At 44.4% G+C, this 14,205-nt stretch overlaps 1 protein-coding gene across 3 annotated transcripts in view; it reads left to right on the top strand.

Annotated features, from left to right (window-relative positions):
• si:dkey-24l11.2 (uncharacterized protein LOC100034462 homolog) overlaps positions 1-3,560 on the top strand; it is a 50,578-nt gene extending 47,018 nt beyond the window's left edge. For all 3 annotated transcript variants that reach the window (XM_060853635.1, XM_060853634.1, XM_060853636.1), the window contains exon 12: positions 1,063-3,560. In XM_060853635.1, coding sequence (XP_060709618.1) covers positions 1,063-1,135 — 73 coding nt within the window. In that variant the 3' untranslated portion in view covers positions 1,136-3,560. The remainder of the gene's footprint in view (positions 1-1,062) is intronic.
• The last annotated feature ends 10,645 nt before the right edge of the window (positions 3,561-14,205 follow it).

The raw sequence follows: 14,205 nt of genomic DNA, 5'->3' as shown, positions 1-14,205 counted from the left end.
GGGATGGCTAGCAGTTAATGCCCATCCTGTTTTCCTGTGACACTGGTGGGGGCCTTCCTGTTTGTTACAGTTTTCTGAGTCACTGCAGTCAGGAGTCAGCTCCCACAAAGGAGTGGGAGCTATATTATATTTAGATTCCCTAGAGTGTGGAAACAGGCCCTTCGGCCCGACCAGTCCACACCGACCCTTCAAAGAGTAACCCACCCAGTCCCATTTTGCTCTGACTTAATTAACCTAATACTATGGTCAATTTAGCATGGCCAATTCGCCTGACCTGCACATCTTTGGACTGTGGGAGGAAACCCATGCAGACACGGGGACAATGTGCAAACTCCACACAGACAGTCGCCCGAGGCTGGGATTGAACCTGGGACCCTGCCACTGTGAGGCAGCAGTGCTAACCACTGAGCCACCCGAAACTCACTCTTTTTCAGTTATGATTAGATTAGATTACTTACAGTGTGGAAACAGGCCCTTCAGCCCAACAAGTCCACACCCACCCGCCGAAGCGCAACTCACCCATACCCCTACATTTACCCCTTTACCTAACACTACGGGCAATTTAGCATGGCCAATTCACCTGACCGCACATCTTTGGACTGTGGGAGGAAACCGGAGCACCCAGAGGAAACCCATGCAGACACAGGGAGAACATGCAAACTCCACTCAGTCAGTCGCCTGAGGCGAGAACTGAACCCGGGTCTCAGGTGCTGTGAGGCAGCAGTGCTAACCACTGTGCCACCGTGCCACCCATACTTGAGAATAGTTCCCTAAATGTTGAACCATTGATACCATGTTTCTCTTGGAAAGTTGTTTCAGGATGAGGGGCTTAAAAGGGTGAAGTAAACATTTAGAAGGTGGTATTGTCAAGCGTCAAACTGATAAAAGTACCTTCCTGTTTATTCCTGGTTTCCCATTCACAGCAAGTGAAAGACTGTGGTGAGGTTCAGTGAATAGCTTTGTGTACACTGCTTTCCAACACGTGACTTTGTGCTCAGTTAGTCAGACAGTTTGGTCTGTCCTTTTATCCTGTCTTCATTCTCTGTGTTCTTCCTTTCACAGCAAAGACAAACAGAAATATTCAAACTCCATGAAAACAGTGTCACGCCGATCCCAGCGTCAGCATCAGAAATGAGCACCGAGGCCCCTGACTAGAGATCTCGAACTTGGATTGTGGCCTTAGTAATGACTCCATGAGTAGGTGTGGTGTGCACGCGTGGTTCTTTTTTTAACCCCAGTTGTTTCTCTCTCCATTGAGATGGTGAAAAGATAAATGTTACTTTCAGATTTTAAAGAAACAAGCTGATCTTGTGGAGGTTGGGGAGAGGGGATGGTGGAGCAGCCCCAGGAAAGAGGAACGGGACAGCTTTTAGTTTGATCTCTAGGATTTACACTAGCAGCCACCTTCTCTCACCAACCCCTCCCCCCACCCCATAGATACCTGTGGATGAGAAACACCGTCGGCAGGAAGCCATTGTTTACTGTAGTCCAGCTCCCCTTTGAGTCCTGGGTTCAGCCGAGTTTGTGCCACCACATTAAGAAGGAAGAAGTTCCAGATGTGATGATGATTCTCCTGCTAGCGTAGCTGCATTTATGTTGACAATGGTGAAACCATGTGTGCACTCAGGTGTGTGGTTCAGATGTGACTCTCAAACTGCCAGATATAATCTGGCACAGAGGCCCCCTCCTTTCACTGGCCTAGGGGACAGTGCAGATCACTCTGTCTGCGATTTTAAACTGGGTGTAGACATTTGAGTAAGGCACTGTAGGACAGCCCAGCATTGACCCCCTGCACAGACTCTGGATGGTGTCTCAACTCTAGGTCCAGGCTGCTCCTCATGACTGGAGCTTGCAGGCAGAAGTTGTGTTAAAATTTTGGTTTTGGAATGTTAGCAGGTTATCACTGTGGTGATCCTCATTTAATTTGGCTGTTCTATAAAATGCAGTCACATCTCATTCCATGCAACATGTTGCCAAACCACCAATAAGCAAGGAAGCCATCCTGGGCCTGGAAATGATGATAGCAGGGAAGGTTATAACCCTCCCTTGGCTAAGCCTGGGCATCTGACCAGGATTAAGAGCAGTGGACAGTGCCAGTGTGGAAATGCACAAGTAATACTGTGTCTGATTTTATCCATCCCAGTCTCGAAGGGAGCAAGACGCTGTTTCCCAAGTGAGCTTGTTATTCCTTGCTTGTATTATGCTTGGGACTCTTGTACAGACCTGGTGCAGTTATTCCCAAATAATGTCCTGGCAGCATGTTGGAGGCTGCAGGAGGCCATTCAGCCCCTGAATTGGCTCACCTGTTCATTGCAGCAAAGCCTGATCCTATCCCTGAAAACCCTCAGCTGAAAAAAAGTCTCTGAAGTGAACTCTGAGTTTCGATAATGAAAACATGCCAGATATTTGTCATATTGAGGCAATGCAGTTGAGCTGTTTCTGACCACTCTGCGCACATACTGCCTTCCAGCAGATGGCAGCAGTTCCTCCTTTCCAAGTCAAGGGACCCAGAAGCTGATCACAGTCTCCTCAGCATCAGCTTAGGCTCAAAACATCACTGTTTCCTAATGCCGTGTGCCACAGTTCCCCAGCCAGGGAACGTTGACTCCCGGACCTTCAAGATCAATTTACAGAGTTTGTAGAAATTTAAGAAAGTAAACTCAATTCACCAGGGTATTATAAAGAATGTGGAATACACTGGATAGTTGTTTTGAGTTTGTCCTTTTGCCTGTTCAGTTGCAGGTCTAATTCCACAAATGTCTGACAGTTGCTACCTCTGGGAGTTCTCTTTTGTGCAAATTAGAATAAATTTAAATCCTGATGTGAAAACCCAGCATTTCCCATTTTGGATAATGAAATTGCAGAGTCACCCTTCTTGGCCAGGTCTCCATTTTATCCTGAGTTTACAGCCTTGTGCAGGTTATCTTATCCACTTCCATGTTATCATATCTTGTGTTCAGGTTCACTCCTGAGAAAGAATAAGAACCACCTGACAGTCCACCATTAAAAGCATCACCAGCAATGCTAACCTGATTCTGATACTTGCACATAGGTGGGGGGGTGGGAGATGGGGTAACAGGTTTAATTTCTTCTTCTCCTTCAACCCGGAGTGATGGGTTGCATTGTTACCGTCTGTCATCCAGCCATAGGGCTACAGGTTGAACACAGCTCCTGGTGTGAATAGATTCAGGTTCCATCGACTCTATCCTGTTCCCACATCTATGTCTGAGCTCACTCTCCTGTGCCCATCTTTTGCGAGAGATAAGAATGGAAAGTACTAGAATCCCTCAGCAGGTCTGGCTGTGTCAGTGGAGACAGTTCCTGAAATGCTAACTCAGTTCCCCTCTCCCAAGCGGCAGCCTGGCCAGCTCAGCATTTTCCGGCATCTTTTTATTTTAGATTTTCAACATTGTCATCTTGTGTTAGATGTGTGTGTGTGTGTGTGTGTGTGTGAGTGAGAGAGGGCAGGGCTGTGTGTGTGTGTGTGTGTGTGTGTGTGTGTGTGAGTGAGAGAGGGCAGGGGTGTGTGTGTGAGAGAGGGCAGGGGTGTGTGTGTGAGAGAGGGCAGGGGTGTGTGTGTGAGAGAGGGCAGGGGTGTGTGTGTGAGAGAGGGCAGGGGTGTGTGTGTGAGAGAGGGCAGGGGTGTGTGTGTGAGAGAGGGCAGGGGTGTGTGTGTGAGAGAGGGCAGGGGTGTGTGTGTGAGAGTGTGAGAGAGGGCAGGGGTGTGTGTGTGTGTGTGTGTGTGTGTGAGTGAGAGAGGGCAGGGCTGTGTGTGTGTGAGTGAGAGAGGGCAGGGGTGTGTGTGAGAGAGGGCAGGGGTGTGTGTGTGAGAGAGGGCAGGGGTGTGTGTGTGAGAGAGGGCAGGGGTGTGTGTGTGAGAGAGGGCAGGGGTGTGTGTGTGAGAGAGGGCAGGGGTGTGTGTGTGAGAGAGGGCAGGGGTGTGTGTGTGAGTGTGTGAGAGAGGGCAGGGGTGTGTGTGTGTGTGTGTGTGAGAGAGGGCAGGGGTGTGTGTGTGTGTGTGTGTGAGAGAGGGCAGGGGTGTGTGTGTGTGTGTGTGTGAGAGAGGGCAGGGGTGTGTGTGTGTGTGTGTGTGAGAGAGGGCAGGGGTGTGTGTGTGTGTGAGAGAGAGGGCAGGGGTGTGTGTGTGTGTGTGTGAGAGAGGGCAGGGGTGTGTGTGTGTGTGAGAGAGGGCAGGGGTGTGTGTGTGTGTGAGAGAGGGCAGGGGTGTGTGTGTGAGAGAGAGGGCAGGGGTGTGTGTGTGTGAGTGTGTGTGAGAGAGGGCAGGGGTGTGTGTGTGTGTGAGAGAGGGCAGGGGTGTGTGTGTGTGTGAGAGAGGGCAGGGCTCTGTGTGTGTGAGAGAGGGCAGGGCTCTGTGTGTGTGAGAGAGGGGGCAGGGCTCTGTGTGTGAGTGAGAGGGCAGGGCTCTGTGTGTGTGTGTGTGTGAGAGGGCAGGGCTGTGTGTGTGTGAGAGAGGGCAGGGGTGTGTCTATGTGTGTGTGTTTGTGTGTGGAGAGCTGGTGTGTGTCTCCTACTTTAAGGTTTTCCCTCCTGTTTCTCATTTCGTTTTAAAAATACTTTAGACACACTCTCTCTCTCTCTCGAGCTGCTATTCCTTCTCAGTCTCTTTGTCATGTGCTTGTGTTTCTGCCAACTGTATCTTCCATACCCCAAGAGCCACCCACACATGTGACTGCCAGGTTTTTGTATCACCTGAATGTGTTCAGGGATAAGGAGAGGGGAGGGATTGAAAGGAAGCTATTTCTCTGTTTAAACCAAAACCTGAGCCTAAAGTAAGTCAGCTACCATGTGAGTGTTCCAGTGCCTGTCTAAACAAGAAATACACAGGTCTCCACTCGCCACATCTCAGTAACCTGAATTACCTGGCTGTCTCAGGGGTTTAACCCCACATAGTCCCTAATTCTGATGTAACTTTTCCATATTAAGAAATGACTAAATGTCCCTTTTCTAATGAGTGCCTTTGGGTTTCTCAGTTGTCCTGTCACAGTGACCACTGCCCATTGCCTGCATCCCCCTGAAAGGAACAATCTGCATAGATCCTGCCAGTCCACCTTGACGTCTGGCCCACAGAGTGCTTAGCCACTGACATAATTCACAGTTATCCAGTCAGGTCCACAGGGCAGCTTCTCATCAAATCTTACGGCACTTTGAAGGGTGGGAAGGTTGGTCGTGCAGTGATGTCTCTCGGGGGAGTTTTAATGCCTTGGGTCAATCACGTTTGGCTAGGAATGCAGGCAGGAACTGGGCAGCTTTCAGACCACCTTGGTTGTATAATATCTCTGGTACCATTGGAAGTTTCTGATTTGCACTAATGATTGTTGAGGTTCCCTGTCCAGCATTGGGAAGCTGGTTAAACCCCCCACCCCAAAAAAAACCTGAAGTTTAAATTGATTTCCTTAGGTTGGAGGCAGGTTAGCCCAGTGCATGTTGTTGCTATGGCTATAAACAAATAGTATTTTTTGGGTGCAGTAATAGGATTCAAGTGAGTCATATTTCTGATTTTTGTGCAAAATTGCCACTCAAAAGACATAATGTGACAAACACTGGCAAGATATTTTAAAATAGGAAAAGAACTCATTTGCATGTATGTAGAGTTGATGGTATTTTAAAATAAACTTTAGTTTTGTCAGTTTTGAGATGTATGGTGTTTTGCTGTAGATTGAATTGTGATTATAAAGCCACTGCACATTACAGGCCTGTTCTGAAAACTCCATGATAGTTGTATCACAAATTCATGGCCATTTGAGCCCACCAAGCCTGCTCCAACATTCCCGTACTTCCACAGTCTCCCCGTACACATGATGCCTTTAGTGTCAAGAGACTTATCAATTTCTTCAATATTTTTGATGACTTGACCTCCAGCCTGAAAGGTCCCTGGAGAGGCTGTAGGAATCGGACCGGTCTCCATGGAGAAGAGAATGTTGAAAGAGGATTTGATCGAGGTTTTCAAAATGGTGAGGGACGTAGAGAGAGAGAGAGAGAGGCCATTCCCATTGCTGGGAGGATTAAGAGCCAGAGGACACCCATTTAAGGGAAGTGGTTAAGTAAACAATCACACCATGTTTTAAATCTTCCTTATACAGCAAGTGGTTCAGACCAAGGGCACAGCAAGGTGAGTAGCACTCGATGAATTCCTCTTGTGGAGCTACAGCACAGAGAGGATGGGCTGAACATCCATTATCTGAATTGTGGCATGCTCAGACACAAGTCACATCCCACAGTACCATATGCTATGAAAGTACAAGTACTCCTGGATTCGTCTCCATTCTGAATGAGAGCAACATATGCCCAAGGAAGGAAGGTAAACTCACTCTCATTGCTTTGCCTCAGAATCCAAGAACAGCTGCAGATTTCAACAAGACAAGTTGTCAAGTTGTTTCATAGCAACAAGCCACTTCGTCACACGTTTTGATTCGTAGTTTAACTTAAGAAGCGTGCTAGGTAGTTTTTTGTTCTTGGGGCAATATGGAACCAATAGCTGTCCCCTGGATATGGCCATCACCGGCTGCACTTCACATACCCACAAGGGAAGAGCGTTGCAAAATTTTCACCCACCAACACAGAGGGAATGACAGCTGGGCAAGTGGAGAATATTCCATCACATTCCTTCAGGGGATGAGTGAGTTCCTTTGGAATATTCAGCCTTTGACTTACTGTAATTAAAGAGAGACATGCCTAGATCTACCCATGAATGCTTGAATAACTGTTGAAATATGCACGTATTCCAAAGCCTTTCAGTGCCACTGAGCAATTAATGAAAGTTTGGAATGCATCGAGTAACTTATTTGATGTGATTCAGGTGGGCTGTCAAAGGGCAACTGGACAAATACTCAAAGGAGAAGAAATGTTAATATTTGGGAAAAGAGTGGAATTGACTGGGTTGTTTGAAACAGTGTGAATGCAGCGAGCTGAAAAGTCTCCCTAACAACGAATGCAAAATATTGTGGATGCTAGAAATCTGAACATGAACAAAAATAAAAGCTGGTAACAGTCAGCGGTTTGGGATAGAACCAGTGTCATCAGAAGCTGGAATATATTCGAGCTGAAAAGGTAACTGGATTATAATGTGAAAGATTCTGAAGTTCTAGAAACAGAATATTTCTTAAATGGTAACAGTGCTAATAATGTGTTCCCAAAAGGGTTGTGAGTTCCTTGTCCATGGTCACTGAAAGCTTGCAATGCAGTTGCAGCAAACAGTACAATGGCATTCATTTCAAGCCACATTTGTCATAGAGAAAATGCAGTGGAGGTTTCCAGATTAATCCTTGGCATTGTTTGATGAGAGATTATATTGACTGTGTCTACATTCCCTAAAATTTCAAAGAATGAGAGATGATTTAATCAAAACTGACACGGTGGGTATGACTTAGAATATTCCCTCAGCCGGCAATTCCAGAATCCGGGAACTATAAATGTTCTGTCCTGAGAATAAGGCCGAGATCAAGCTGAAATTTGTTACCTGGAGGGCGGTGCATCTGTGGAAACTCAATCATTGAGCAGCCTCAGGACAGAAATCAATAGATTTCTGGAAACTGACAAAGGGATAAGGGGATAATGTGGAAAAATTACATTGGAGGTAGAAGATCAACATTAATCTCACTGAACAGTGGAATACACGATGGGCTGAATAGTCTACGTCTGATCCTATGCTGTCAGACCTTGATAATAGGCCACTAATAGTATCACTATTCAGCCGTAGATTTAGGTAATGTTCCAGGAACTGGGTTCAGATCCCACCATAGCAGATGATGGAATTTGAATTCAGTAAAATCTAGAATTAAAAAGCTAGTGCGCAACTTTAGTTGGTTCAGCAAATGATAATAGTGCTTACTAAATCTTTGCTTTAAAAGAAGATGGGTTTCGAGGAGAGTATCTTGAAGGACCTAAGAATCCTAGAGTATGTTGAGATTGTCAAAGGAGCTGACATGGATTATCCGGAGCTTAGAACTGGAGGAGGATATAGCACTAAGGAGCAGTCAGAACCACATAGGGTCATAAATTTTAATATTGAGGTGAGTTGGACAAGGATGAATAGGAATTAGTTGAAAGTGGCAGCAAAGTTTTGAACAAACTGAAGCTTATGGAAGGAATCAGTGGGGGATCAGTTATTAACACACTGGTCACTGAAGGGAGTGGGTTAGCTCAGCGCAGAATCACATTGAGCTTCCAAGATTATAAACAATGTTGAACCTGAACCATGCAGGTGATAGAATCCTTACATATATGCTGAAGACATGGAGCTTGGGGCCAAAGGTGGATCTTCTCAATGCTGAACCTAAGCAAAGTCTGGCTCATTTGCTGAGTGGATGATGAATGGAAAAACATCGAGCACATACACAGCAAACAGCGGACTAAGAGGAAGCATACAGATGTGGAACAGCAGAATTATCCTATGGAGTACAACATTTTAGTCCTTAGGATAATCCTGTAGAGATTCAATGAAAGTGAAAAGCTTTAACAATATGTCTTTTTCAGCAATATTTAAATTCCACACTACCAAATGACTACATAGTTGAGGGGATGAGAGAGAGAGAAGCCATTGCTGGACATATTGTGGCTAAGTTGGAAAAAGCAAATGAGGAGGTGTGTTGAATGAGGATGGTATAGTCGGGAGTTTGGGGGAATAGCACAGCAAAGTCAGTGGAAGGGTGTAATGCATAACTTTGATTAAGCCTGTTAGGATGCATTGGGAAATTTTAAGACCCGATTGGAGAGATTCACACACATTGGTGAGGTTAGAAAACAGAGTGATTTCATTTGTGTTATTTTTAAACAGAAGGGTGATAATGGGCGTTTTGAAAGGGTGAAAGCCATTTGCAAAGACTGAGCAAAAAGGATGACAAAGTATCAGATTTCAGACCAGAAAGTGGATTTCACAGATGTGGTGCAGTTGGAGAGGACACAGAAGGGACCTTAGAATAGACCTGGATTCAAATCAAAGAAGCCAGAATTGAGTGTCTCGTATTTCCACCAGATTTGGCATGGAGGGGCATTGAGTTTGTGAATAATTAAACGGAACTGGAGGATGCTCAACAGTGTAAATTCCATCAGGTTTAGTGCAAATTTTACTAATTATTTATTCCACTATTGCTCGGAGACAAATAAGGATTGGAACCAAACTGTGCCTCAAAGCCTGAATCAGGGATGTGAGCTTGCAAAACGCAGTTTGCAAAGTGAAGATTTTAGGACCTAAATGCTTTTATCAGAAGTAATTTCTTTGAACCAAGAAAGAAGCTGGAGTAAGCAGCTCTAAAAATCCCTGAATTATCCAGTCAGCAAATGCAAGAATTAAACTTCTCAATATCTGTGCCAACAGTTAATTTTATGTTGCATTAAACAACTCTGGTCTGCCAACTCCACTTTCCTGCCTTATCTCCATACCCCTATTGCCTTCCTGATTAAAACATGTCTGTCTCAGCCTTGAACATCCTTAAGAATACAGCTTCCAAACTTCTGTGGCTAAGAATTCCACAGGTTCACTACCTTCTGAGAGAAGATATTCCTCCTTATCTGTATAAATAGACTCTCCCACAAAGGGAAACAACCTTTCCACATCTCGCCATTTCAAATCCTCTAAGCGTCTTATACGTTTCAGTCAGGTCACCTTTCATTCTTCTAAACTCCCATGAGTACTTCAAATCCCTGCAGTATGTCAATTCCACACTGTGTCCAAAGAGCACTGTGTCCTGACACAACCCACAACCTCCCCCCACTGTCCCTATAAACCTGTATTTCCCATGGTTAATCCACCTAGTCTGCATATCCCTGAACACTGGACTATTTTGCATAGCCAAACTATCTAACCTGCACACCTTTGGAAGGAAACGCATGCAGACATGGGGAGAATGTGCAAACTGTGTGTGTGGTGGAATTGAACCCATGTCTTTGGCACTGTGAGGCAGCAGGGTTAACCACTGAGCTACTGTGCCACCCTCAGGCCCAAACGACTCAGCCTCACCCAGCATCCAACAAGTGAACTATCTCTGGACTGCCTCCAATGCCAACATATATTTCCTTAGATGAGGGATCAAAACTGTTCACAATATTCCAACTGTTGTCTGACTAGTGCCTTGTATAGGAGAAAGTGAGGACTGCAACCTCCAACGCTGTGCATTTCCAGCACCACTCTAATCTGGACTCTAGTGCCTTGTATAGTTTTAGTAATTTTTAGACTCCATCCCTTTTGTCATAAAGGCCAGCAGTCCATTTGCCTTCCGTACTACCTGCTGAACTGAATTCTTGCTGTTGATTGACACTAAAATATGGCACTTGAACATTTATGGTCCCTGGGTAGTGTTTGAAATTATAAACTTGAAAGCTGTTACATTAGAACAGAAAATTGCTTAAAATGTGTATCCTTTTTAAAACCTGAACTGCATCTTAATTCACATTGGAATGTTACATGTTTTGTCATTTAGAGGAATATATTGCGTTTAGAAGCAGTTCAGAGAAATTTGGTGCAGATGGGATGGAGGGAGTGGTTTTATGATGAAACATTGGGCCGATGTGATTTGTAATTTAGAAGTTAAAAATCACACAACACCAGGTTCCTGTTGGTCCATAACCTGGTATTGTGAGATTTTTTTTAATATACTTTATCCATCCCAGTCCAACACCGGCTCCTCCACATCATGTAATTTAGAAAGTTTGAGGGACATTCTTGTTAATCTGTTTAAGATTCAGAAAGATGACATGGCAAGAACGTTTCCTGTCATGGAAGTCTAGAAGGTGGGAGGCAGAGTTTTAAGACAAGGCATGTCCCATTTAAGATGAGGTTTCTTCTCCCAGAATGTTTGGAATTCTATCCTCCATGTGATTGAAAATGTTCAAGGTTGAGTTGGACAAAGTTGAGGGTTTTGGGGACAGACAAGAAAGTGGGATTAAAGATACAATTAAATTGGCCGTTATGGGTGCGTTAAGATCAAAGGGCCAATGGCCTAGTCCTGCTCCTTTCTCTTTTGTTTTTATGCTCTTATAGATATAGTGCCTGATTCTTGGAAAAATGTTGCATTGATAACACTCTCCTGATCTACAGCATCTGTGCTTGTAGTTACCTGTCAGGAAGCTCATAGGATTCGAGTCACTTTAATGTCGTCTTCAGCACCGAGACATAGGTTTGGTTCGTGGTTCTCAGGAATGTCAGGACTTCTTGAAGATCCTGGAGATGCATGCGGACCAGCAAGAATTGAGAGTCAGGAAAAGAGGAAAGGGAAAACTGCTGAGCGAATATACACCAGTTATACATTTAATGATGTCTCAAGGCCCTGTATTACCAAGTCTTAAACCCACTGACTCAATATAACTTATAGGTTATTTGTAATAAGTATATTATGACTCTCAGCCTTCACTCGTAAGACTTTCCCTCCATACCAGGCAACATCCTAGTAAATCTCCTCTGAACCCTTTCCAAAGCTTCCACATCCTTCCTATAATGTGGTTACCAGAACTATACACAATATTCCAAGTGTGGCTGCACTAGAGTTTTGTGCAGCTACAACTTGACCTCATGTCTCTGAAACTCAATCCCTCTAACACACAGTATGCCTTCCTAAAAACCCTAGCAACCTGGGTGTCAACTTTCAAGGAACTATGTACATGGACACAGATCTCTGTGCTCATCTGCACTACCAAGAATCTTACCATTAGCCCAATACTCTTTATTCACATTACTCCTTCCAAAGTGAATCATCTCTCAATTTTTTGCGTTAAACTCCATTTGCCACCTCTCAGCCCAGCTCTGCAGCTTATCTATGTTCCTCTGTAACCTGCAGCATCCTTCCGTACTATCCACAACTCCACTGACCTTAGTGTCATCTGCAAATTTATTAACCCATCCTTCTACGTGCTCATCCAGGTCATTTATAAACATGACAGACAGCAGTGAACCCAAAGCACATCCTTGCAGTACACCACTAGTAACTGAACTCCAGGATGAACATTTCCCATCAACTACCACCTTCTGCCTTCTTTCAGCTAGCCAATTTCTGATCCAAACTGCTAAATCACCCTCAATCCCATGCCTCTGTATCTTGCACAATAGCCTACCCTGGGGAGCCTTACTGAAATCCATATTCACCATATCAACCACTTTACCCTCATCCACCTGTTTGGTCACCTTCTCAAAGAACTCAATGAGGTTTCTGAGGCATGACCTCCACTTCACAAAACTGTTGACTATCCCTAATCAACTTATTCCTTTTTAGTTGATTATAAATCCTAATTCTTCAAATATTTTCTAACACTTTATCCAAAACCGAAATAAGGCTCACTGGTCTATAAATACCAGGGTTGTCTCTACTCCCCTTCTTGAACAAGGGAACAACATTTGCTATCCTCCAGACTTCTGGCACTATTCCTGTAGACAATGATGACAAAGATCAAAGCCAAAGGCTCTGCAATCTCCTCCTTGACTTCCCAGAGAATCCCAGGATAAATCCCATCTGGCCCAGGGGACTTACCTATTTTCACACTTTCTAGAATTGCTTAACACCTCCTCCTTGTGAACCTCAATCCAGTCTAGTAGCCTGTATCTCAGAATTCTCTATGACAACATTGTCTTTTTCTAGTGTGAATACTGACAAAAAAATATTTATTTAGCACTTCTCCTATCTCCTCGGAGTCCACACACAACTTCCCACTACTTCCTTGATTGGCCCTCATCTTACTCCAGTCATTCTTTTAATCCTAATATACCAATAGGGTTACATATTTGTGTGTTTAGGTTTTCCTTGATCCTACCTGCCAACAATTTTTCATGTCCCCTCCTTGCTCTTAGCTCTCTTTTTAGGTCTTTCCTGGCTAACTTGTAATTCTCAAGCATCCTAATTGAGCCTTTACGTCTCATCCTAACAAAAGCCTTCTTCCTCCTCTTGAGAAGAGATTCAATGTTTTTTAGTAAACCATGGCTCCCTTGCTTTACCACTTCCTTCCTGCCTGACAGGTACATACTTATCAAGTAACTGTTTTCTGGACAAGCTCCACATTTCATTGTGCCCAACCCCTGAAGTTTCCTTCCCCATTCTATGCACCCAAAATCTTGCCTAATCACATCATAATTGCCTTTCCCCTAGCTATAACTTTTGGCCTGTGATATATTCCATCGCTAAAGTAAACATAACTGAATTGTGGTCACTTTCACCAAAGTGCTTGGTGAAGATTATCGCAAGGCTGTAATAGTATGTCATTTAGACTGAGAGGGTACTAGCATTTCTCCCACTACTATTGGTTAATCATAAATGTCCAGGTATATACAAGGTCGTCCAAGGGCACTGCATTTAAGGATATTGTCATAGGATGAAATTCTGATTGTATCCCCTCAAAGCACATAAAAAGGGACCAAATTGTTCAATTCCCAGACAAAGAAAGCATTCCGACTTGATTGTCCCAGTACGTGGGTTATTAAGTAAAATAGCCGGTATGAAGTGAAGTGTTCCTCAAGCGCTACCATATTACACTCAATTCTGTTGCAAATCCCCAAAACCTCTCACCACCAAGGTGACCATTCAGCCCCTCAAATCTTGTTGCCTTATTCCTACATTCCTTTCAATCTCGCCAACCACTGTGCGGATCACCAAGCATTGGGCACAGCTGATGTTTAATCCAATGTCATGGACACACCTGTTGTCTCAAGCCCCTCAAGGTCCTGGGTTAATGGAAATCTATCCATCTCACATTTAAAATTAACAATTGACCTAACATCAATTGCAAGTTGTAGGAGACAGTTTCAATCTTGTGCAAAGACTTGGTTTTTCATGGAAGGTCTTTTTACAATAGAGACTATTTTTACTTTATAGGCTATGACACCCTCGTCCAAGACCTCCAATCAGTGGCATTTTTGTGTCTGTTTAGTTTCCCTTAATATCTAAATTCTACAGAATACAACCATAATGGCACTGCTGCCTCACAGCACCAGGGACCTGGGTTCGATTCCCACTTTGGGTGACTGTGGAGTTTGCACATTCTCCCTGTGTTGGCAAGGGTTTGCTCTGGTTTCCTCCCACAATCCAAAAACATAGAGGTTAGGTCAATTGGCCATACTAAATTGCCCATAGTGTTAGGTACGTTAGTCAGGGGTGGATGGGTTGCTCTTCGGAGGGTCAGTGTGGTCTTGTTGGGCTGAAGGGCCTGTTTCCACGCTGTAGGGAATCTAATAATTTGCACACCATATCTTTGTTCTTTGATTTCCAC

The sequence above is a fragment of the Hemiscyllium ocellatum genome, chromosome 42, assembly GCF_020745735.1.
Source record: "Hemiscyllium ocellatum isolate sHemOce1 chromosome 42, sHemOce1.pat.X.cur, whole genome shotgun sequence".
Classification (NCBI taxonomy): domain Eukaryota; kingdom Metazoa; phylum Chordata; class Chondrichthyes; order Orectolobiformes; family Hemiscylliidae; genus Hemiscyllium; species Hemiscyllium ocellatum.
The sequence above is the reverse complement of the archived record's forward strand: the minus strand, read 5'-3'. Positions and strand labels throughout refer to the sequence as shown.